The following is a 26732-nucleotide window of genomic DNA, read 5'->3' on the forward strand; positions in this document are numbered from 1 at the left end:
GAAGATGGGGACTCAGGGTTGGACTCTTTCATCACCCAGGCTGAAGTCACCGAGGTGGTTAAAAAGCTCTGCGGTTGCAAGGCTTCGGGGGTGGATGAGATCCGCCCTGAGTACCTCAAGTCTCTGGATGTTGTAGGGCTGTCATGGTTGACACGCCTCTTCAACATTGCGTGGCGGTCGGGGACAGTGCCTCTGGACTTGCAGACTGGGGTGGTGGTCCCGCTTCATAAGAAGGGGGACCGGAGGGTGTGTTCCAACTACAGGGGGATCACACTCCTGAGCCTCCCTGGTAAGGCCTACGCCAGGGTATTGGAGAGGAGAGTCCGACCGATAGTTGAACCTCGGCTTCAGGAGGAGCAGTGTGGTTTTCGTCCCGGCCGTGGAACACTGGACCAGCTCTATACCCTCTACAGGGTACTCGAGGGTTCATGGGAGTTTGCCCAACCGGTTCACATGTGTTTTGTGGACCTGGAGAAGGCATTCGACTGTGTCCCTCGTGATGCCCTGTGGGGGGTGCTCCAGGAGTATGGAATCGGGGGCCCTTTACTAGGGGCCATCCGGTCCCTGTACGAGCGGAGCAGGAGTTTGGTCCGCATTGCCGTCACTAAGTCGGACCTGTTCCCAGTGCATGTTGGACTCAGGCAGGGCTGCCCTTTGTCACCGGTCCCGTTCATAACTTTTATGGACTGGATTTCTAGACGCAGTCAAGGGCCGGAGGGGGTCTGGTTTGTGGATTTTGTCTCTTTTTTTTGCGGATGACGTGGTCCTGCTGGCTCCCTCTAGCCAATACCTACTGCATGCGCTGTGGCGGTTCGCAGCCGAGTGTGAAGCGGCTGGGATGAGGATCAGCTCCTCCAAGTCCGAGGCCATGGTACTCGACCGGAAAAGGGTGGCTTGTCCTTTTCAGGTTGGAGGGGAGTTCCTGCCTCAAGTAGAGGAGTTTAAGTATCTCGGGGTCTTGTTCACGAGTGAGGGAAGAATGGAGCGGGAGATCGACAGACGGATCGGTGCGGCTGCCACAGTAATGGGGGCGCTGTGCCGGTCCGTTGTGGTGAAGAGAGAGCTGAGGCGAAAAGCAAAGCTCTCAATTTACCGGTCGGTCTACGTTCCTACCCTCACCTATGGCCATGAACTTTGGGTCATGACCGAAAGAACGAGATCCCGGATACAAGCGGCTGAAATGAGCTTCCTCTGTAGGGTGGCCGGGCACTCCCTTAGAGATAGGGTGAGGAGCTCGGCCATCCGGGAGGGGCTCGGAGTAGAGCCGCTGCTCCTCCACATCGAGAGGAGCCAGTTGAGGTGGCTCGGGCATCTATACCGGATGCCTCCTGGACGCCTTCCTCGGGAGGTGTTCCAGGCACGTTCTACCGGGAGGAGGCCCAGGGGACGGCCCAGGACACGCTGGAGGGACTATGTCTCTCGGCTGGCCTGGGAACGCCTTGGGCTCCCCCTGGAGGAACTGGAGGAGGTGTCTGGAGAGAGGGACGTCTGGGCGTCTCTGCTGAGTCTGCTGCCCCCGCGACCCGATCCCGGATAAGCGGAAGACGACGAGTACGAGTACAAGCACCCAAATCTTTTATTAAATTTATTTTTACAGAGCGTTTGCAAAGGTATTCCTTACTAGATTTGAACATTCCATTGTAGCTCTGGCTGTGGGTGTATGTTATTGATGGAGGGTGAACCTCCAACCAAATCTCAAGTCATTTGCAGCCTCTAACAGATTTATTGCAGTGTTAATCTGCATTTATCAACTCTGACCAGTTTGTTTATTCCTGCTGAGGAAACTCATTGACACATGATGATAATGCCAACGCCATGTGTCACCATAGAAACTATATTTTAGGGTGATGTGAAGTTTTAGTTTTCCTTCACAAACGGAGGTTAAAATGTTGGCCAAAACACACTTCCATAAAGGTCAGATTTGTGAGATAAATAACTAATAGTAGTCTTTTCAACAGGTTGGCCCACCTGAGCTGTATATGTCTGTTGCTCAGACAGAGGTACCATGGGCCTCTTGGCTGTTTCTGCCAAGGATACTCTCCTTGACATGCATGTCCATTTAGGTAAATGGCCATGTTTTGATAGGTTTTGTTGTAGTTGCTCCTCAGAAACTCCTGCGTGCTCATTTGTTTTGGTAAAGCTAAATAACACAGAGTCTGCACAGTTTCTTTTGCCCCGGCCAGAGGAGAGGTGTTCCAGCTAAGTCACCAGAACACCTCTGACTTTTCCTCCCCAAAGACAGGGTTTTTATTAAAAAGCAAGGCGTGTACAATTACAACGAAAAAACACATATTTTTAGCTGAGTGTCTGGTTGAACTCTTACACCTGGCATTCAGCTGTCTGTTCAAATCTTCACAACATTCCTGTTATTCTACTTTTGGCTGTTATCTGAAACATGTACATAAATATCTTCACTGGTGCTGGGCTGACCACAGCCAAGTCAGACACACACACACAGAGCAATCCACTAAGTTACACAGTACATTTCATTTCACACATTATTAATCCTAACTTGAGTTTAGCAATGCAGACCCTATTAAGTACTTTAAATATTTTCCAACAGTTTGCAATTGTGCCATCAATTTTAGGTTAACAGGCGGGTTGTGCTTGACGTAGAGTGGTTGGCCTGCCCAGCCTGGTGGCCCAGCTGGTGAATGTTTCCTTCTCATGAACTGGCGGGCTGGGGCTGCTGGCTGGATGGTTGGGTGAGCTTGGCGGTGTGCTGCTGTGCTGGCTGTTGTGTCCAGGGGGGTGGGATCGGGGTGGCAGGCTAGAGGGTGGTGTGGAGGGGCTGCAGCGTGTGGGGTAAGGGGGTTGTGTCCTCTTCTTGGATGTTGGGTCACTGGCATTTGGATTGGCTGAGCAGTGATGATAGAGCTGAGCTGGATAATGTTTCTCCCTGGGCTATCATTGCAGTGGCGGTGATGTGGTGTGTTTTTGTGGTTGCGGGGTCGTGGTGGGAAACGCCAGCCCCGGGTACTTGCCACTGGCCAGGGACCCCTTGCCGGGTGAGTTTGTCCCATCCTGGTGTGGGGTTGGGGGTTCCATGGTGGGCGTGGTGCTAGGTGGTGTCTGCCCTATTGGACCTGTGGGAGGAGGCGCGGTGTGCTGTGGTGGGGGGCAGGATGCGGTGGGGGTGCTTGGAGTGGGGAGCTGTGTGTAGAGCTTGCGCCGCTGTGTGGGTGTGGCTTCGTCGGTTTTTCGGCGATGGAGCTCACCTGTGGGGGTGTGCCCATGTGGAAAGGGGATTGATGGCGTTTGGGTTCGTGGGCATATGTTTGATGTCTGTGTCCTGGTTGGGGGTGGCCCTGTGGGGAAATTCATGTTGCGATTCATTGGGGATGGGGGTTAATGGAGTTAGGATCAGAATTCATTGGGGGGTTGGGACTGTTTCATCCTGAGGTGGTTGGCGGGCTAGTTTTGACCATGTAGACCCCTCATTTGCAGACGGCCTCCTCTCCGGACGAGGATGGGGGTCGTTGGGGACTGGGGTAGGGGTGGGGGGTCAGGGTACGGGCCGGGGTTGCTCAGGTTCAGGCACCAGCCCAGGCTAGCCCAACCCAGGTTCAGGTGCTGGGGCGGTCTGCCTGTCTCCACCCCCGGAGGGAAAGGGACCACCTCCTGGGTCTGGTTGCCCCTATGGGGTATCGGGACCTGGACCTGAGAGTATAGAGTATGTATGGGGAGTGTGAGTGAGTGTACGACATCCATTGTTGTCTGTCTTTACGTTGGGTGCGTGGGTGTTAGTTTTTTATGTGTACGCATGAAGGTGGGAATGTGTGATTGTGACTGTGTGTGCCTGTTTTTTGTGTCAGGTTGGATCTTGGACTGCTCCTTCTCCATGTTTTTAACATGTCACCTGGGTGTGTCAGCTTAGGCCCCCCATCAAATGTGGAGCCTGTTTCCTCCCCCCCATGATTTTAGTTATGAACATGAAGTTTATCACACAGGGATGATACAGCAGCAAATAATGCCATTGCTTGTCCATGAAAGTCATCACAGTACATGGATTTTTTACTGGTGGTTGGTGTCCCTGCCCACTGGTGTCCTTGTGGTTCTCGGTGTCCGGGGCTAGGTGCTTCGGTGCGTGCCGGCTCACTCCTGGTAGCTGCTTGCCTGCTTTCTCCTTCTCTCACTTTTACCTTTTTGCCCCACCTCTCTCTCTTTCGTGCTTCTTATTTTTCTCCTTTTCGTTTCTGTCTCTGTGTCTGTAACAGCTTAAATAATCCCAAAGCAGTTTCTAATAAAGTTTATTTTACAAATAGCAACCAGGGCTTTAAACCATTAGCTGTAATGCCCTAATTGTGAAAGTAAATCTGCTGGGCTTTTTCTTGGCACTCAGACAACAATTCTGAGAACTACTCTGCTGGACAGGACACGGCTAACAAAAAAAAAGGTTAATGGATATAACAGTGCTCTGTGGATGCTTAAGGCTTCGGATATTGGTTTGTAAACCTAACCCTGCTTTAGACTTCCACACACCTTTATCCTTGACCTATTTAGTGTGTTTATTAGTGTGTTTATTAGTCTTTGTGATGCTGTTTTTACAATTATGTTCTCTATTAATATAATTAGCCCATTTCTAAAATGAATTGGTTGAACTGGATTTTATCCAGTGATATCAAAGTAAAGGGGACTGAATATATATGCATCCCACACTTTTAAGACTTTTATTTGTAAAATAAAAAAGTTGATGAAGCCATGCATTTTTTTCTTCCATTCACAGTTATGGAATTTGTATTGGTCTATCACTCATAATCTGAAATAAATACAATGAAGGGTGTGGTTGTAAAAAAAATTGTGATAAAGTGTTTTTTGTATGGCACTGGATATGCCTGAATGAGGTTGGAAATTTTCTGAAAAAGTAGCGGCAAAAAACCAAAACAAAAAAAAACAATATATGTATATATATACATATATATCTATATATACCTATCTATATATATATATATATATATAAATATAGTATATATACTATAGTATATATACTATAGATATGTGTGAGATTACTACAAGTTAAAAATGTTGTTTTTAACATGTCACCTGGGTGTGTCTGGCAAAACAAACCCTTTATAATGAGGAAGTGTAAATAGCACGACATTAGAGCATTTGTGCTTTACCGTTTCATTTGAATGTGTCAAGAGATAATCCACTGAATGTTTGGCTCTACACAAACAAATCAGCCATGCAGGACTGCTGGATGAACCAGAGTGACTCCTTCATCACTGACACGCTTTTGTTGAAAAACTAGAACAACTCAAGGTACATAAATAGATGTTGAGATTACATCTAAAAAACAAATTGCCATGACTGTTTTCATTAGTCAAAGATGAGGCGGTCCAACAAAATCAAGCTCTGATTTTTTTTTTCCTTTTTGGCCAGACTGTGAACATTAGAAGTAATAATAATAATACAAAAATAATTATCAACAACCTATAAGTTATAAACTTTTACAAGCTGACTGTCGGTGGGAAAATGTATAGTTAGTGTAATGATCCAGACCCAGATTTCAGTCCTCAAACTCTGCTGCATAAAGCACCTGCTGGAACTTCATCCGGACCTCCATCCTTTTTTTAATGGTGAGCCTCTTCAGTGAGGGTAGCAGACTGAGCAAAAACAGTTCATCTTCATCCCTGAAATTGCTCAATGCATCTGCAGAACTGATCTCAGTTTCTGTGGTTGTTTGTCTTCTGCGTTTAGGAGAAGGTCCGATGAGCTGGTGGCTGCTTGGAGTGGGCTCTGCAACAGCAAAACTGGTGGTGACAACTGGGAGGGGATCAAGCAGCCTCTTCTTGTCATCCTCTTGCTCTTTTTCCACGTCGTCTGCTCTTCCAGATGTCTGTGGACCAAAAAACACACAGTAGTTACTGTTTAAAACAGAAAACAAAATCAGTGTAAGATTTTTTTTTTTTTGTTTTTTTTACCAAGTCATCCCAGCCAGAAACATCCAAGTCTTTCACAGGATATGCTTCATTTACCTGAAACTTCTGGAAAAATTATATTTTTCACCTAGATTTTTACATATTTAGCAAACATCTAAGCTCTGTATTGTGGTACTATATAATCATCCTTTGCTAATCTGTGCAGAAATTCAAAATAATATGAAATAATGAGATACATGCGGTAAAATAACTATGGCAGAAAAATTCTTACATATGTCAATATTAGGCAGATTATGGTTCTATTATGGCAAAAAAAACAAAGCCTACATGTAGACGTTGTGTACATCCCGAATTCAATATTATCTGGTAACTCTATACACTTAACAACACAGGGAATAAAAACTGAAATTGACAGCATTGTATTAATATTAGAAATTAGAATCTGTGTAACTGAATTTTAATCTGCCTATGATTGAATTGTATTGGACTGACTTGATTTTTGTCCATTTCTGAAAATAAATTGGACCTGTTGACTTATATAGAAAATCAGTCCCTGTCCATTATTCAGACAGAGCCTCTTAACCCGGATTTTGTCGATTGCCATTAGAGCTGTAGTTTGCAGTATTGCAATCATAAAGGATTGCTTGTATGCTAATTTAGTAGAATATCAAGTGCCATCAATAACGGGTAGTAAAATGGTTTCTAGCAGGCCTTTGTAGCCACAGCAGATGTACATTTATCGTGGCTGAGTTGCAAAAGTGCTCAGAAATTGTAATTATAAAAAAGAAAAGTCCCAGGAAAATGTGGATTCATTGTGATCGGTATTGTCACAACTACATATTTTCTTGATTTCATTGCACTCAATGTGCAGTTTTAAAGTAATTTTTGTTATGGTTGTTAAAAACCTATTAACAATCAAGTAATCTCATTTATGTATTCAGTTAATTTAACAATTAGCATTTTACTGTACTATGCAAAGTAACGTAGCAAATCTTTAATAAGTCCTTTAAATATATATTTTTATTTTGATCTGAATAAATTTTATACTGCTAGTTAATGTTGTGTGATATTTGTTTTTTGCTGTTTTTATTATTATATATATATATATTATATTATATATTTCAATATTTACCTTTCTTCAAGTTCCCATCTACCACTTTTGCCTTTGTGAACCCACTCGTTTAATTTATTTACTTTTTGTGTTTTGCCTTGATTTCAAAGCCCTTTTTAAATTACACTGCAGTTATTTACAAATGTATTTTGACCGTCATATTAAATGTATATAAACTGATAAAAGAATATGTGACAAATAGCCTTCAAACAGTATTACTTAGGAAATAGGACAATAACAAAAGGCTTTTATTTTGAAGGAGTAAAAGCGGATGTTGATCGAGTCATCCGCCGCCAGTCGTGATAAGAGAAGAACCGTCTCTTATGGTCCCGACGAGCTGCTGTTTCCATGCAATTATGTTTATTTATGAAAAAAATAAATGTTGAAACTAATCAGAATTAGCGTCAGAACTAAATAGCAGCAGAAGTTTATTTTAGAAACGTGAAAATGGTTCTCTAAATTGAAGCCACCTCCTCTGGCTCCCCCATGCCTCCTCCGACCTCCGCCCGCAGTTTAACATGTGCGGTGAGCCAGGCCATCTGGCTGAACAGCCCCGGGACCTGCATCTCCCACGGGATGTCGCTTTCGTCCTGCTGGGGGAACTGTCTCCTGACCAGTCGCTTCCTCGCTTTACAGAACTTGTCGCGCAGATTTTTCCACAACAGCTTCACTTCTTCCTCAGATTTTCCCATGGCGGCCCCGATTTCTTTCCACGCAAGGTGTCCCTTCACGCTGTTCCTGTAGTCCCGGCGCGACTGGTCGTAAAGGTTCGGGTGTTCGCGCACCAGGTCCGCCAGCTTCTGTTCGGTTGCGTTCATCGCCCCCCTCAGATTGCTTCACCGCGACGTCCTGTCGCCCAATGCAGGCGACCCCAGATTGACTGTCAGACGGAAGTAGAAAGCCCAGAAGAATTCAAAATAAGTGTTTGGTTTTAACGCCCCTTTTCTCCCTGTTGTATTAAAATATCACAGTTGGTTTGGAAACTACATTTCTACAATGTAAAGGTATATATTTTTTATTTAGTTATTTAAAATGTTGAGGTGGACGCTATCTATTGTAAGTTAAATATTTCAGGTGGTACAACTCAAGGTCAGTTTGTCATAATGTTTATTGTGTATATTATGCGTATTTGCAGAGAATTGAGAGCTATTAAAAATGTGATTCAAAATATGAATTTTTCATTAAAACAACTGCCTTAAAAATCTGAGTGTTTTTTTATTGATTATCTTTTAATCTTCAACACGATGTTTGACATCAATATTTTTGCTTCATTGTTTTTAGATTTGTTTCAGGACATTTTTTCCAATGACAAAATGATTATTTTCAGTCAGTCTTTCGCCAATGCCAATTAAAACTTCCTTCAGTTTGGCTCCATACACTGGAGATGATACAGATGTTTCTTTTTCTGGCTTTGAACTGAAACAAATTTGGATGTGGTCACAAAAAACAGTAAATACAACATGTTATGGTTCCCTCTGCTGGTGAGCTTGATTTAATTTTCCAGCAGGACTTGGCAGCTGCCCACACTGCCAAAGGCACCAAAAACTGATTCAATGACCATGGTGTTACTGTGGTTGAACCCCATAGAGAATTTAGTATGGCCAGGAGGAAGATTAGACACTGGAACCAACAATGCAGATGACCTGAAGGTAGCTCCCATCACACCTCAGCAGAACCATAGGCTGATCACTTCCATGTCACGCTGCATTGATGCAGTAATTTATTCAAAATGAGTTCTAAACAAATATTGAGTGCATAGAAATGAACAGAAGCCTAAAATACCTTTTATTCTTTATCTTACTTTAATGTAATGAGACACAAAATTTTAGGTTTTCATTATCTGTAAGCCATAACCATCCCAATTACAACAAATAAAGTCTTGAAATATTTCACTATGTGCAATAAATCTATATGACAAAAAATAAACCTACACAATATAAAATTTTTCCAAGATGTTCCTGTATGTTTAAAACCACGGAATTGGTAAAAACTGGAAATCGGTTGTGTAAAAGAAATTTAACTGAACAGTTTTTTTTGTCTTCTGCAATGTTTGCCTCATCAATGCCAGATTTTTATCTGGGATCTGTATAGTTCTGGTACAATTGGACATTGTAAATATTTCTGCTTTAGCTTCCTGAATCCTGCCTTCTAGTAAATCTGTTTCCTCATCCATGTCTCATGGGATCAAATTAAAGATGATATGGCCCTATTGTATTAATTAATTCTGATTCACAGCTCAGCTTCATTTGCTACAGCTTTCAACTAACACACACACACACACAAAATGTCAAACCCAGGAAGACAATTAAATACAAAATTTTATTAAGCAAATGTACAACAGCTTTATAGGCTATTTTACAGCTCAAATATAGATTTTCTTTCATTTCCACTCATTAGGAGTTTGAGATTCTGTAAAGAACTGTGAAAACATTTAATAAAAAAAACAAAAACACTCAATTACAAAACCTTTCAAACCAGGAAAGCTGATCTGAAATCATTTTTGTCAGGATGGTCTAAAGAAAATATTGTAACTAGAATAAAGAAAGCCTTTAAAAAACAAACATAAAGCACATTTTTACATCATATTCCCAAAATATTTTCAGGTGATCACATTTGACCTGATGATGCTGTCTTTCCACTGCAGTGTGGTATTTTTGTCTTGTATATTTAAAAAAGACCCACAGCTTTTATTCTTTGGGATGAAATCGTGTTTCTTTTTTCACAGCACCAAAACAATATGAAGTGCAATTAGTTTATAGAAATTAAAAAGGCTATAATGCTAAAAAAAGAAATTAAATGTTATTTCTGAAAGTCAAATGTGCCTTTCATTGCACTCTGCATGTACATCCTTTTATTTTTGTGATAAATTGTATTACAATACCCAAATATCCTACAAAATGTAAGAACAAACTGTCAAATACAAATATTTTCACCAGATACTAAAGCTCTAAGATTTTACCAAAGGGGGCAGGTTTTATCCATCATATTACAGCTTTAGGTACAGTGTAAAAACAGAGCTGCAGACTGAACGTTTATGTTGGATGAATGGGTATCTCAGCCCTGCACTAAACCACATCATTTGTCACAAGGTCAATAAATTATTTTCCTCCAGCTTTCCTGCTTAGAAATTATATTGTATTAAAACTGGTCTTCAGAGATGCAGACAAACTCCATGGATGGATGAGAAGAGAGTTGAGGGACATCAGTAAGCACCTCGTAGTCCACTGCTTCGAGAACCTCCGACTCCTCCTGAGCTGCTGTAGTAACCACCTCCCCCACGGCCTGAGAAAGTACAGGAAAACTATTAAAAGCTTATCAACTGAAGATAACTATTTCTTTGTACTATTACAGTAATCACAGACGAGAACAAGTTATTTGTGATGGTCTGAATGAGAACTCACTCATTTCGCCTGCTTCACTGGCCGCTGAGTTAAGGAACAGCTCAATATAGCGATGCTCTGTGGAGAAACATCCAAACATTTATAATGATCAACTCCTGCTGGTTAATGTTGCCTTCCCTAATCCTTTGGCGAGAACATGATTTAATAGAAGTGAACTGAGAAATCAGCTGGTGGCTGTAATCAACAGTTTCCAGGTTTACCCCACTGTGAAACTCAAAACTCTACCTTTTTTTTTTTTTGACCAGTGAACACACCGTAACCAAGCCCTACCAGGTCACCAACAACAAAACCCTTCAGTGTAGATGTTTGTAGCTGGCATTATCTTATATATGCTGGCATTAAATACAGGACAAAAATGTCAGGGACGTACGCATGTGATTTTTGTCTTTGGACATGGCTGCCACAGCATCGTCATGGGAGCGAAACTCCACATCTGCCTCTCCAGTCGGCTTTCCATTAGGCGCCATGTCGATGTGGACCCTCAGTGGATTCAGAGGAGAGAAGAACTAAAAAACAGAATAAACACAAGTGTTTAACAAACAAACAAAAAAAAACTGTTGAGGCTCTTTGCTACGATTCTGCAGCAGTATTTTCTGGAGAGTAATGGCTAAGGGATGAATATTACTAACACTAGTCTAACTTTACATCCACCTTTAGTTGTTCTTATTCTTCTACAAGAAAGAAACAAATGTAACCTTTAAAACAACTTATTTTAAAGGTGGGAATGAAATAAAAAAAGCTGAAGACTTAATTGCTACTAATTCCCCCCTCTTTAAGAGAGGCGGGCCATGTTGCAGATACTCTAATGCAATGCATTAATACTCTTGGTAGAAATTCTCTAACAACGTGTTCTTACTTTTGCAACGTCGCCCTCTGTGGCCCGAAAAGGTAAACCCCTCATGTGCACAAAATGGCCGCTGTGGAAACCCGAGTTACCTTCAGATTGTCTGCTATAACCGTGGCTGCCGCCAATTCCTGAAGAGAAGAAACATAATGAAACTCAGAAATTTACCAAGCAGGATTTATTACTGAATGTTATCAAGAAAGTATCTTTGAGAAAAGACTAAAGTCCAGTCAAGCAAGTATCTTTGAAAACCTATCCTAGGTGTCTTTTATAAACTGTAAACTTACCTAAAATGTGTAAAATGCTGATTTATTACAAAAACATTTATCCTTTCAGCTGGATTAAATCGTAGGCATGTGTGTTTTCCATAGAACTTTACCTCTTCCTCCCCTCTCTCCTCTCATTCGGTCATCAAACATCTCACCATAACAGTAGTCACTGAGACCATTGTAGTTGTCAAAGCTACTGTAACCTGGACACAGAGCGAGAAGGAAAACATTAAGATTGTACTGCAGCACGTAAAAAGACAGCTGAAGAAAAGTTTCCTTTGCTCAACCAGCAGAATCACTGGCATAGCTAAAAGGACATAGTATGCTCCCCCACCTCCCCCCAAGTTTCAAACCTATTCTGGGTCAGTAAACCAGTAAATAAATACTTCTCTTTTTAAAGGTTAACTCAGAGAATAAATCTCTCAGTGTATGCTACATTAAGTTTAAAGAGACAGTAAATACAGATGTTTACCTCCTCCGTAACCACCTCCACCCCTTATGTTGTCCATCAGACCCACACTACGTCCAGGCCCATACAGGCTTCCCCTCGGGGCTGCGATTACAGGTCTGTCATAGGGCCCAGGTCTCTGGGTTCCAGTTCCCCGCCTGGGAAGGTCATAGTGGGCTTTGATCTCCCAACGACTGCTCTTAAAGATTTCTATGTATCTGCAACATGAGAGGTCCGAGGAACAATGGGGAAGTAGATGAGAGGCTTAAAGTGCAGAAAAGGCTAACATTTGTAACAGGCACACATCACAGACAGAGACAAGATAAACTTCTTCATAAAAACATAAGCTGGGCATTTGCCTATTCTCATAGATTTCTATTTCAACCTCACCACTAATGCTTGTGGCCTAATCCTTACAGGGGGTTAAGGTATTGCTTTTCTGCTGACTAAGCATCACTGCGATGCTTTGATGGGCCTATGGGGTATCTACAGTGCTGACAAAACTATTCACCCTTTGAACTTTTTTTTTTCCCATTTTGTCACATTACAACCACAAACCTCAAAGCATTTATGTGGGATTTTTTTGTATTAAACCAACACAAAATAATGCACTATTGTGATGTGTAAAGGAAAATTATACACAGTTTGACATAAAGTCCCTGCAATCTCTATCAGAGTGGATTATCATGATGATTGAGATCAACTTTCAAAGATTGTCAAAGATTCTTAATTGGGGTTAAGTCTGGACTTTGACTGGGCCATTCTAACAATGTGTTTAGGGTTATAGTCCTGCTTAAAAGAAAGTTTGCCTAGATTAAATCTTTCTCTGCCTTCAGCAGGTTTTCTTCCAAAATTGCTCTGAAATTAACTTCATCCATTCTCAATATCAATGTCCAGCTTCCTTGGCCTTACTGAAGAAAAGCATCCACCCATCATGACACTATCGCCACTATATGTCCCCATTTTGATTGTGCAGGGTTAGTTTTAAACCACACATAGCACTATCACACAGGCCAAAACAGTTAAATGTAGCCTCTTTGGGTCAAGGCACCTTCTCCACACATTACCATGCCGTGTTTCTTGGTCTTTATGATGCTTTTTGTTCACTAATGTTCTCAAACAAACCTCTGAAGCCTGAGAGATGGACTTAATTTGCTAATTATGTAACTTCTGAAGGCAATGGGAGGCACTGGGTTTTATTTAAGGGTACCAGAGTAAAGGGGTAAAATACTAATATACAAACATTCTTTTCAAAATTCTATAACAAAAAATAAGTACAATGTATTTTCCTTCACTTTTTGTGCTACTTTGTGTTGGTCCATCTCATACAATCTGCCACTTCAAAATGTAAAAACGTTCAGGGGGTGTGAATACTTCTGCACTGCACAAGATAGCTCAGCATGATAAGTTATCTAACATATCCAGATGTCGCTGTCTCAAATGACTACCATAGACTGTGTATAATATAAATCCCTCACCATCTTCAAAATGTAGTGAATAACAGGAAACCCCTTAAAACCATTTCATTATATTGGAATTACACAACCCACCCAATTAAATCACCAACTTTCCCCCTTTTCTCCAAAAATGTTTTAGCCCACAAACCCGTACATATAATTCACCCACTCCTGAACCCATATTAAGTAACACCACAATTATTCTAACATGATCATCCATAAAATGCCATAGAAACCCAACCCAGTCCAGCCCGTCCCTCTCCCATCCGTCCCACCTGTGCCCTATTCTTTCCTTGTGTTTCCCCAGAGCCTTTTCTGCTATCTCCTTTGAAGCAAACTGCACGAAGGCTTCCCCTGTGCTCCTCCCCTGGTAGTCCACTGGCAGAGTTATCCCATTTGGCACGATTCTGAACCCTTCAACCCAAGCACACATAAATACATTGGTCGGTAGGTAGACTGGTAGGAATAATTGAGAACAAAACACCCACTGCATCACTGGAGCTTTCAGGATTAGTGTCATCATTTATCATTGTCAGTAGCATCTTGTAAAACTTCACACACATTGTAATTTCAGGAGCCTGGATTTACAATTACATGTACCCAGCAGTAAAATTAAACAACCGTGGGTCTGGAGTCAGTATGTGAATTAGAATCAAATAACTAAAGGAATTGTACCCTACATGCAAATGGCCACAGTCTGCTCCGCCACCTCCTTTATCTTCATTTGGTTGATGTTAAAATTAGTCTGGTGCTTTTCCTGCATTGTTATTTTTTTAAGCCATCACCTGAGACAGATGGTGCAAATTAAAATACTGATACCTCCTGATAATACTGACTCCAGATCGTCTACCCTCTGTCAACCCAGCCCAGCTCAAACAAACATTTCTATAAGCATGATCACAAATAAGCACGAGGGCACCTAAAAACAAGCAAAGACATGAATTCAGTCATAACAATCAATCAACGTGTAGTTTGGAGTATTCTGATTTTTTTATGGTGACTCATATTCCCTAATATGGCATTGGTTAAGATGCACAGATTTTGTTAGAATCTGTATTTTTGTATTGGTAGTCCACTGTACAGTGAAAAGACTGATGCATAACCGAGGAAGCATTCTACTTATGGAGCAACTGAGGCACAAGTACCGAAACAGAGAAAATAAAGAGAAAAAAAACCCCAACAATATTTATAATAGAGAAGTAATAAGCTATTAAATGCAAAACTAAGGCTTTAAAAAATATTCTCAGTACCATCAGACGTAGAATATTGTAGGCAATGCATGATGGACCTGAGGTATTTGTCCTCTAAAATATTTAAGTTATTTTTGCATTACTTTCACATGTCTCAGAACAAACTGCAATATGAGATAAAGATAATCTGATTAAACAACGGGAAAAAACGTGAATTATGATTTATTTATGGGTTTGGGGGAGGGAGGGGCTAAGTTGGTTTGTACAACTTCTTCCCTTAATAAATGAAACCCATATTTATATTTAGATTCGGATTATCTTTGTCTGGTAATAAAGTCTGATAATCTGAAACATTTAACTGACAAGAAAACAAAAATAAATAAAACAAATCTGTAAGGGGGCAAATACTTTTTCATAATGTTTGTGTTTTAATTTCAACTATTTCTTGGCTTTTCACTAAAACCTACTTTTGAGTGTTGACCATGTATGAAAAGAAATTAAACTTGGCTTTACTGTACTCTAATTATTGCAATTAGATTTGAATCTAACAGTATTATTGGACTGTAATATTATAATTAATAAATTAATATTAAGAACTAGATTGATTTAAATTTGGACCAAACTGAACTATAAATAAATGGGTATGAATCATACCTTTTGGTTTTGCTTGCTGTGAATTAGTGCTACAACTGTTATGACCATTCTATCAAACTTTGTGTCTAAATGCTGTAAGTTTTAAATAACCTTTTTTCTTTCTTGACCTTTATGCACTTAACCAACAAAGTCAACAATGAAACACAGTAACGTTTAATGTGAAACAAGTCTACTATCAAGACTCAGTGTGGTAGAATCCATCACAAAAGCTACAAAAACATGTCAGCATTTGTGTACCTGAAAAGAACTGGACAATCTCCTCCTTGCTACAGCCAAAGGGCAGTCCTCTTAATTTTAGCATGCAGCCATTGCAGCTGTCAGGAGGAGGGCCGCTACGTCTCAGCACCCATTCCATCTCACTATGTTTTGACTTAAACACTGTTTTAAACACACGAACACAAGGAAATATAAAAATAACACAAGCTATGCAAGAAAGATCAAAAATAAGAAACATTTTGTAAATTTTTATTAGAATAAGATCAAACGAAGAATCTATATTCACACATGTACATAATAACTAAAGCTCGGCAGTAAATTGGGGGAATGGACAACAGCATAATCACCGCCTGAACTGTAAAGCAATTATATTACAAATAAAAAGTAATAATTTAGAAACAAAACTGTTCCGTGAAATCACAACCCCAACTCTTAAAGAGTTTTGTCACAGTCTTACCTTCCACGTATCTGTGTCCCATGTATTTACGGTCCTTGGCAAGAGCATTCTTGTAATCATCAGCTGTTTTCAGCTCAATGAATGCCTCACCGGTGGAACGGCCATCTTTAGTGTAAGTCAGACAAACTCCACTTACTCCTCCCATGATGTCACAGTCTAAAGGAACAAATAATCACTTAAAAAAAACAAAACATTTTATATGTTTTCTAGGTTTGAGAAAAAGAATATGTTGGAGAACAGCTTCAGTGAAAAGCAGCTGAAGCTGATCAGATTCCAACTGAGTTATTAACAAAATGAAACTAATTTGTATAGCGCTGACTGAACGGAATAGTGCAGGAGCAAAGACCTTCACAAAGGAAATAGTACATTTTACACATTATGCGCCTATAATATGGGTGTTTAAAACTGCATCTGAAACAGTTACCAAAAGGTGCTGGTCATTTTATCATTATGTACCTTTGTAGCTTTTCAGGCAAAAACAGTGCTGTTTCTCAGACGACATTTCACACTGACCATGTCACCTGTTAGGATGAAGTTTTTTACCCACATCGAAAACTGCCAAATTTATGTTATAAATAATAAATACTCTATTCATAGTCTACTGTAAAAAAATGTGGATATATGACTAATAGATAATAACTGCATCATCCTATAACTGCGTCACTCATGTATTTTAGTTTGTTTGAAGGTGATAATCATCATAGATCATAAGTGTCAACTAGCCCAAATAGGGATCAGAACATAAATACGCAGAAAGAGGAGAAAACTGAAATAATACAAGTTATTAGCAAATAATACACATAAGATTTGGGCTTTTGTACGATTACTCATTTCCATAAGTAGGTACATGGATACAAAATGGTTTGCTTATGGCTGAAAAGGGCAAGTACAAAGGGACAAAGTAGCAATGTAGGGCTATAAAAATAGGTATACAAATTGAGGCAAATTAACCTGGAGCCATTTTAATACACTACACGTCCCAGAACAAACTATTGTTAATTGTGACTAACAGAAATCATAGTTGATGGTCTGCTTCAGTTGATGAGTGAGATTTTTCTCACCAGAGAAGAAACTGGCCACCTCGTCCCGTGAGCAGTTCCAGGGAAGTCCTCTGATCCGGACCACATATCCATCATCATTCAAAGACATCCTTCCTGCCACAGACAATATAAGCAAGGAAAGAGATATTTAATTAGTGTTCTTACATAGTATGTTACTATCAGTGAGTACATGACTTTTGTTCTAGTCACTTGATTTGTGATTACTATCCTTTACTGTCCTCTCAAAAGCCAATACTTATCAATTTGTTGCAGGTTTAAACTGAACAAAGTCAACACTCACAGAATTTAATTAATAATTTATTTTTTACAAAACAACTTCTACAACAATTATTCAAATAAATTCACAAAGTTAGAACCTTTATCAAAGAACATTTGCAAAAAGCTCAATGGCAATATTTCCACCAGCACGCTTGGACACAAAAAAACCCCTCTTTTTAGAGATCTTTTAAAGACTACCAGAGAAATATTACGTACAAACATTTCCTTTTGTTTGTAGTATGCTTGTTTTAAAGTTAATTCATCATCATAAATAAATACCTGTGAATTTTTAAACCCTTCAACTGCAGTTTTGGCTAAGAAGTATTTTTTTGGTACCCAAAAACGCAAAAGGTTGACCGCGATGACTCGGATTGTGCTGTTTAGTTAAAACTGCATATTAAAAGACAAAAATAATAAAATAATTTGACGCAAAATACGTGATTGGCGATTAACCGGTGGAATAGGTATACCACGTAAAACAGGACTACGCCTTGTTTGATATTATAAGACAGAATTACTGCAGCAGAAAAAGCTTCGTGTTTCCACGCAGCTAACCCAGCCGTTCATCTAAGAGTCATAAACGTAACCGCAGCTCACCTTTAAACTCGTTTACGACTTCGTTTTGTCTGCCTCCGGAAAAACTTATCTACTTGTTAATGAAGAAATATCACATTTATCTGCCTATAAACTGAGTTATACGATATTTAAGCAAACGTATTTCCTCATTCAAGCTAACGAGGTAATGTTAGCTTTAACGTTGTAGCTGTTAGCAGGCCAACTGCAGGACAGAAACAGCGTTCTAGACTACGAGCCTAAGCTATCCGCAGGCCAAAATTTCGAAAAGTGTGGCAGAGAATCAACGTATACTTATAATAAATGTGTTAACTATCAAACAAAACTAATCTACAAACAAATTACGTTACAAAAGCTTTTTTTACCCCGGTATTTTCCAGCCCCTAAGATTTCACTATCAGGAAACGCGCTTAGATAGGTTTTTTTTTTGTATAATGAGGCGGATGGCAGACCAATTGTAAGCATTACCGCAATACCGCCACCTATTGGCCTGGAGAGCTGACAGCAAATTGACAAGAACAAAATTACATTTAAACGATTTTTTTTCTGCAAAAAAAAGAAAACAGATTTTTTTTTAAAATCTTAAGTATGATATATTTTCGTGTTGAAGCAAATTTGCAATCAGAAGCTTTTACAAATTTCTGACAATTGTGTTCTTCAATCCAACAGGAGATGTCGGAAAGCAGGGCTGCATCTGACAATTATTTTCATAATCGATTAATATGTTGAATATCAGAATCAGAATCAGAATCAGCTTTATTGCCAAGTTCGTGCATACAAACAAGGAATTTGACTCCGGTACACTTTGCTCTTTTGTTCTGTTTTTGCATTACAGAATATACAAATTTACAATTTACAATATACAATATACAATGTACAATGCAATATTCTGCATTACAGAATATAAAAATTTACAATTTACAATATACAATATACAATGTACAATGCATTATTCTGCATTACAGAATATAAAAATTTACAATTTACAATATACAATATACAATGTACAATGCAATATTCTGCATTACAGAATATAAAAATTTACAATTTACAATATACAATATACAATGTACAATGCATTATTCTGCATTACAGAATATACAAATTTACAATTTACAATGTACAATATACATATATCTAATAGAAAAGGTGCATTTGCAACATCTGTATGCTGTTGTTCTGTACTCTATTTGAATGTTCATCAGAAAAACAGCCTGGGGGAAGAAATTGTGTCTGTGGCGGCTGGTTTTAGTAAACAGTGCTCTGTAGCGGCGGCCTGAAGGTAAAACTCTAAACAGTTTATGTGCAGGGTGTGTGGGGTCTGCAGACATTTTGGCAGCTCTTTTCTTGACCCTAGACCTGTATAAGTCCTGGATGGAGGGAAGGTCAGCTCTGATTATTCTCTCTGCAGTCCTGATTATTCGTTGAAGTCTGGACCTGTCCTGTTCTGTGGATGAGCCAAACCACACTGAGATGGATGAAGACAGGACAGACTGAATGATGGCAGTGTAGAAGATGACCAACAGCTCCTGTGGAGGGTTGAACGTCTTGAGTTGCCTCAGGAAGTACAGTCTCTGCTGGGCCTTCTTTCGAACAGTGTCTATGTGCGAAGACCATCTCAGGTCCTCAGAGATGGTGGTTCCTAAGAACCTGAACTGGTCCACGGCCGATACAGTGTTGTTGAGGATGGTGAGGGGGGTGTATGGGGGTGGTGTTCTCCGAAAGTCCACCACCATTTCCACAGTCTTGAGTGGGTTCAGTTCAAGGTAGTTCTGACTGCACCAGTGTACCAGCCGATCCACCTGCTGTCTGTATGCAGACTCATCACCGTCCTGGATCAGTCCAATGACAGTGGTGTCGTCTGCAAACTTAAGGAGTTTCACGGACGAGTCCGATGAGGTGCAGTTATTTGTGTACAGAGAGAAGAGGAGTGGGGATAGAACACACCCCTGGGGGGCACCAGTACTTATTGATCTGGATCGGGAGAAGATGCTCCCCAGTCTCACCTGCTGCTGTCAGTCTGTCAGGAAGCTGTTGATCCACTGACAGGTGGAGGCTGGGACGTTGAGCTGTGTGAGCTTCTGGTGGAGGATGTCTGGTATGATGGTGTTGAAGGCCGAGCTGAAGTCTACAAACAGGATCCTGGCGTACGTCCCTGGGTGGTCGAGGTGTTGCAGGATGAAGTGTAGACCTAAGTTAACAGCATCATCTGCCGACCTGTTTGCTCGGTAAGCAAATTGCAGGGGGTCCAGCAGGGATCCCGTGATGTCTTTCAGGTGCCTCAGCACCAGCCGCTCAAAGGATTTCATGACCACAGACGTCAGGGTTACAGGCCTGTAGTCATTTAATCCTACGATGGTGGGTTTCTTGGGAACCGGGATGATGGTGGATCGTTTGAGGCAGGAGGGGACCTCACATTTCTCCAGTGACTTGTTGAAGATCCTTGTGAAGATCGGAGCAAGTTGATGTGCGCAGGTTTTCAGACATGATGGGGAAAAGTTATCAGGTACTCCAGCTTTCTTTGTTTTCATGCGCTGAATATGTTTACAATTAATGGTTTTTGTAATTAAATTTAACTAGACTTTGTTTTAGCAGGTAGGTTATTAGAAACAAATTTAAGAGACATCACATATGAATTGAACATGCATGAGGAATTCCAATGGCACAATCTGCCTTTGGGGACATGGCACATCAGTTAACTGGCAAGTAAGGAGTCGGAGCTGTTGTGTGAGGTTGAGCGATACCAGCTAGCTGCAGTTGGCTACACTTCTACGCCCACCTTGGGCTCTGGTATCCAAATCCCCGAGGGGGACTGGATCTTCTCCTGCTCTGGAGCTGCCTAGAGAGAGAGGTGGCAGGCAGCTATAGGGATACCAACAATGGTGTTATCTAGAGGGGTGTGACTGGTAACAATGGCCTCGCCAATTTGAATTCAAGCACTGTTTAGTTATTGGACTTCTGTTGACTTCATGGGAGCATAAGATATTGAAGCGGTGTTCAGGGAACATTGGGTGGAAGACCACGTTAGGGTGATTCACTCTTCGGTGAGAATTTTCTTTATGATCCAAGACATGTAGGGGACCTGACCTAAATGTTGTTCAAATGGCGAGATCCTAAAATTATATTTATTTATTTTAATTATGCGAAAAGGTTTTCCAAACATTTGATTAAAATTGATTCAATATGTTCCTTCTTTCATGAACCTGTTCTGTTTTACTGCCATCCTTCCAGACCTTCATTCCACTTCTGAAGAAATGTTTTTCATTTGGCTTGCCAAAAATAAATAAAACATTTTATAACATAGTCCTTGTTCTCCACTGAGCAGGTAAACTATTAGAACAATCTTCTCTATTAAACACTTTCTGTAAAGAAAAGGTGTTAATTTGTGGTGTTTAAGATATAACATACAGCCTTTTTCTTGACCTTTCTAGGACTCCCATCTTTTGTTCTGTTATCAACATTACAGCTTTTAATAACAGTATTCATAAAATGGTATGTATGACTGAGTAAAACTGTATCCTTGTCTAATTAGTTTAGTTTAAATAATATTAGATATTCCATGTATTATTCAGAGAATTTAAACAATTAACTAATTAATGGTACACTTGTGATTAATTGCTATGATTGATTTTGTCTTAATTCTGCAGCTTTTAAACCCAGAGCTGTATGTTACAATCACTACTGTTGTGCAATTATGATTGTTTCACTATTAGCAACTGTTAATAATTAGTTGCTAATAGCCAACTAATTAGCTAACTAATTATTGGCCTGTCCATGGCGGCTGCAGGCTCAGCAGGTGGTTGGAGTGTGCTTTTCCCCACTAACCGCAGCCTGATCTCAGCTAGTCATTCTGTCATTTTCCGCTCCCTGCTGTTTGTGGCAGCTGAAAGTGAATATGAAGGGTTTTAGGATATGTAGTGAATAACTGCATGTTAGGTATTATTTAGTCAACTCAGAGGTAAGAACGATACAGTCAGAGTTACTTGTGACAAGGGTAGCCCACTTTGCAGTGAAACTACAAAGTTTTGACACCCTATCTCTTTATTTATATGCACAGTTCAACAGACAGTTCAGACAGGGTGTGTGTGTGTGAGACGGAAAGGAGGCTGGTTCACACAGAGATAACAATGATCTCACACACACAGGGAGGAAGGCATAGTGCAGGTGCCTTGCAACCCAAGGTTTTTACATGAGTGATAACAAGTTTTTGCACCCATCCAACAGTCCCTCCTTTTATCACAAGTAAAAACATTTAATATAAAAACGAGTAAGAAAAATACTTTGTATGAGCGAAAACCCACGGACGGTAAACAGATTATATTTTGTGGGAAATACTCATACGGCCCCGCCGCCCTCGGCGACCATTAAAAGTTAAATGTTGATTAATACTTGAAATCATAAAAATAAAAGAATAATACTTGAAATCATAAAAATAAAATAATGATACTTGAAATCATAAAAATAAAATAATGATACTTGAAATCATAAAAATAAAAGAATGATACTTGAAATCATAAAAATAAAAGAATAATACTTGAAATCATAAAAATAAAAGAATTAATAAATCTGCACTGTTTATGTCATCATTGTACTTTTTCTCATTTCACTTAAGCAACAACTTCTTCCGATTTTCTGCTGTAAGGTTATTTTATGAAATACAATGTATGAGTACACTCAGGCTTTTGATGTGATTTATTTACAACATGTCATCATAATCGTCCCCTTCATTTTCGTGCATTTCTACCTGGTCCAGTGTTGCATATGCCACCATGAACAATACCAGAAATTCTGTAGGAATGGATGTGCGTCATGTTCTTCCGTCAGTGTTCTGAGATGGGTCCCGTCTGATGTCCATCTCTTCTGGTTCGGTATCACCTCCTGTGGATCCTGCTTTAGATAGAGAAAGAGTCCTGCTACCAGAATTAAGCTCAGGCTTATCAGTCCTGTCCACATGTTACAGAGAGCCATTTTATAATTGGGCGCAGATCAGCTGTTTTCTTCACCGGTTTGAGACGCTGGGCCATCTTTGAACCCGGACTTCCTCTGCTACCCCGTCGGTTGGTTTGGCTCCTGTAACGGCAAAACTGGCTTACAGTGGCTTTTATGGATCCAGGAAGGCCTCTCTGCTATTTTCAGAACTGTGGGCGTTGTCAGGAGTATTTGAAACGGCCCTTTCCACCAAGGAGTGCTCCAATCCTTCCGGTGGAGTGTCTTAATCAGGACCAGGTCTCCAGGCCTCATTCTGTGGGATAGGAGCAGAGATTATCGGCAGACCACTGGACATTTGTTCTTCTTTTGTCTGCAACATTTTATTCATCCACTCAGCTAATGAAGGTTCCTGTTGTGCTTTCTCTATTTCATTCATGTCAGAGGGCAGAGAAAACGGTCTGCCATGTACTATTTCTTTGAGAATACAAATTCACATCAGCAACTTGGTGTCACGTGATCTCAGACTCAGAATATAGTGGGTGGAGCCATACAATGATGTACAGTAGGTGGCAAATGGAGTAAGACCAGTTTGATTTGGAGTTATTCTCATCCATAATTAACCAGGGATAGGCATTCGGGCCATGGCCTCCCTGTTTCTTCCATTGTTTTCCTTAATCTTTAACTGAAACCCTAATGCATTAGAACTTAGATCTATTAATTTATTTACAAAATGAGTTCCATTATCTGACCTTATAATCTGTGGGATACCATATGTGGGGAAGAAATGTGTCACTAGGTTCATCTATTACAACTAGGCAATATTTCTTCCCCCGTGTTTGCAACAAATTATGCATGATCTGCAAAAATGATTTGCATAGTCAGAAATATTTATAGTGTAGCATTAATGCTTTACCAGATGTGACATATTCCCCCCTTGACACGTGGGTCTTCCCAATGTGTCACTGTAGCCGCTGTGTTGTATAAATGTTTTGGGAGGATTGGTTTATCTTCTATCTGATTGATGTCATCTTTTCTCTGTGCTCCTCTCTTTAGCCAGGCCTTTATTTCTGTCTTGGTTGCTGACTGTTGGGCGTCTTTCAGTACATCTGTGTCTATAAATAGCAGATCTGACATTTTCTCTTTAATAGGTTGAAATGAGTTAGTTCTGTCCCTGATGATGTTTTAAAACCTCTATTTTGCCAAATCTTAGCATGGTGATGTACTGATCCGAAAACGTATTGGCTGTCTGTGTATATAGTAAGTATTTGTCCCTCATGTAATTCACATGCTCTTACTACAGCATATAATTCTGCTGTTTGGGCTGAGCATGTATTGGGTAGAGATTTAGCTTATATTATCCTATCGATGGTTGTTACTGCATAACCAACTCTATTCTTTCCATATTCATCTTTAGATGATGAGCCATCTACAAACACAACACATGAATCTGGTATAAGGGTTTGAGAAATGTCTTGTCTGGGTTTGGTGTCTTCTTCAACTTTTGCTTTATAAGAATGTGGTTTTCCATCTTCTGCAGTAGGTATTAGAGTACTTGGATTTAAAGGGCACATCTTTTTAGAGTTATGTTTGGCTGTGATAATAATAGCGATGTCAGTGTGATATGCCTTGCATGTAGCGTCAGGTGCTTCTTTTAATATTCCTGACTTCAACATATCTTGTATTACTGGCTTAGTATCTTCTTCAGCTTCTGGCTTTAAGGGGTATTGGCGGACTAATGGCCTTTTTTCAGATATTAGTTTAACCTTATATGGTGGGAACCCCTTTATAAGCCCTACATCAGTTGATGATTGGGACCACAGTTCAGGTGGGACAGCAGATAGGGCAGGATGCATGTTGCTCTCAGCTAAGCCCTGTATTTGTCCCTCTGCCTCATCTAAATGTATCCTTGGATGGACTTTGACTGTCCACGCTAGAATGAGCTTCCAGATTCCTGTAACTAGGATCTACCTTTGACAGTGTCAGTGCTGTTCCTGCAGAGGATTAAAGCCTCTGTTTTTCCAAATTCTTATTATTCTTTTTTATCATATTTTATAAAGTAAGTCCTTATTACATTTAAAAATGAGATCACTATTTTTGGTAGTTGCTATTATTATAAATAATGCTTGGTTTAGTTCTTATTAAAAATAAAAAATAAAAACTCACTCACTGATGAACACAAACAATGAAGGGCATATTATATCTTATAATCTTAGTTTGTTTTACCCAGTTTTATAGATACACTGTACAGTTTCAGTCAGCTTTGTATTTAGTTCAAGTAACTAAAGTTTGTTTCAATTAACTAAAGTTTTATCTATTTCAGTCCAGTTCAGTAATTCTGTTAAGGTTAATTTCATCTTATGTTAAGTTTGAGTCTAATTCAATCATTTTGAACCTGACTGGAAAAAGTCTAAACATCTGTTAAAATCTTTTGTTTTACCATAGAGAACTGACCTAATATTATTATGGTAATGTTGAGGACTCTAATTTTTACATAACATGAAACAGACATTTATTTCACAAAAACAGAAAGTCAAACACAGACATTTGGCCACATGAAAGTTTAAATAACCTGTTTGTACAAGAATTGTGAAAAATTGAAGACAGATCTATGAACTTTCTTATGGTTATCAGTATTTTCAATACAGGTAGAACCTTTGCCATCTTTATATGATTTTTCGAAAAAGATTCTGGAAACCTTATTAAGATATAAGTTTGGCAAAGATAATCAGAACATCAGACCTTTATTAGCGCTTTTAAGGTCCCTCAAAGATGCATTACAATGAAATCAGTCATTCCCATTCACACACATTCACACACTACTTACTTATTTTTCTGTCAGAGTAATTTTTATTTGCAAAAATTTGAACATAATTTGACTTCTATTATTCTTAAAATGCACATTGTTTCCTCATAACCCCTTTTGTTTCCACTAGGTCTGTTTTGAACGCTTCAATTCTTTTTTTTTTTATTCACCAAGAATCAATAAGGTGGTCTTAGTGGGTCCACCTTAAAGGTGTTGTCTGTTGGGTGTCATGTTATCATTGTCAGGTCAGTGAGGTTCATAAGTCAGTCAGAACCTTGGTCATTTGGTCTGTGCACATAATGTTTCATAGATCCAGCCTATGATTAGTCAGCAAAACCTCCACCTATAGGAGAAAAATTGATTGTTAATGAATGAGCTGCATTTCCTAGGAACACTGTCTTCCTCCTGGATGAACATCACCTGTTGAAAAACTTTCATCATTGTTTGTTTCACATATTCACTCAGATCTTTATATTATACCAGTAGGTGAAGTTGTTAGTATCTCATGTAGACTGACATATACTGTTGCATTTGGAGAGGATCTCAGATTAAATAAACATAGTTAGAGCTTCAATCCAAGTTCATTTTGTGTCTGCAGACTTTAGCCAATTTTTCTTTTCTTTCTTTTTTTTTTATACATAAAGAGCAAGATTCAAAACATTTTCAAAAGGCAGATTGTGGCAGAATGTAGACAAAACTGCTTATTGATTGACAAAATAACATTCAAGCACACAATCACCATATTAAAAGGCTCTACTTCTAGAGAATCACTAAACTTCTGAGGTCCGGTTTTGGCCCGCGGACCTTGAGTTTGACACATGCAGGGTAGAGTTACAATTTTTTTTTTCAGACCTTTCAGCAGAGACAGGCTTAGTTTTATCTTTGTTTTCAGGCAGCTGCATCTCTTTGTTAAGGTCGTTTCACAGAGCTGAAATTTAACTTCTCTCAAAGAGGAAAAATCAAGAATGCACACAATCTGAGCCAAATATGGAATTATTTCCCTGTAAAATGAATCTTTTGCATTTTATCATGGTATTGTTGGTAGTATAACACCATAGAATGATTTTTAAAGCACCTGTTTCTCACTAATGCTTGCCTACAAAATCTTTTACTCTCAGATTACTTCTTTAACAACTCTAGTCATTGTTCACTGGGTTGTCCAGTTGGACAGTTTCCATG

At 39.7% G+C, this 26732-nt stretch overlaps 2 protein-coding genes across 3 annotated transcripts; both read right to left on the minus strand.

Annotated features, from left to right (window-relative positions):
- Window positions 1-5348: 5348 nt before the first annotated feature.
- Window positions 5349-8055, minus strand: LOC124866572 (transcription factor Adf-1-like). The gene is made up of 2 exons (XM_047362417.1): window positions 7464-8055; window positions 5349-5839 (listed from the first exon to the last, which is right to left on the minus strand). Exons 1-2 carry the CDS (start codon window positions 7809-7811, stop codon window positions 5510-5512), a joined length of 678 nt encoding a protein of 225 aa, XP_047218373.1. The 5' UTR covers window positions 7812-8055; the 3' UTR covers window positions 5349-5509.
- A 1238-nt stretch (window positions 8056-9293) lies between these two features.
- Window positions 9294-18324, minus strand: hnrnph3 (heterogeneous nuclear ribonucleoprotein H3 (2H9)). 2 transcript variants are annotated; one of them, XM_047363748.1, is made up of 11 exons: window positions 18187-18324; window positions 16991-17083; window positions 15930-16085; window positions 15494-15634; window positions 13688-13826; window positions 11980-12173; window positions 11618-11710; window positions 11251-11369; window positions 10765-10900; window positions 10395-10451; window positions 9294-10275 (listed from the first exon to the last, which is right to left on the minus strand). In XM_047363748.1, exons 1-11 carry the CDS (start codon window positions 18284-18286, stop codon window positions 10196-10198), a joined length of 1308 nt encoding a protein of 435 aa, XP_047219704.1. In that variant the 5' UTR covers window positions 18287-18324; the 3' UTR covers window positions 9294-10195. The 2 variants fall into 2 exon arrangements, with proteins under 2 accessions (XP_047219704.1, XP_047219705.1); XM_047363749.1 differs by lacking the exon at window positions 18187-18324 and adding an exon at window positions 17846-18033.
- Between the last annotated feature and the right edge of the window lie 8408 nt (window positions 18325-26732).

This window comes from Girardinichthys multiradiatus, chromosome 4 (genome assembly GCF_021462225.1).
Source record: "Girardinichthys multiradiatus isolate DD_20200921_A chromosome 4, DD_fGirMul_XY1, whole genome shotgun sequence".
NCBI classification, from domain to species: domain Eukaryota; kingdom Metazoa; phylum Chordata; class Actinopteri; order Cyprinodontiformes; family Goodeidae; genus Girardinichthys; species Girardinichthys multiradiatus.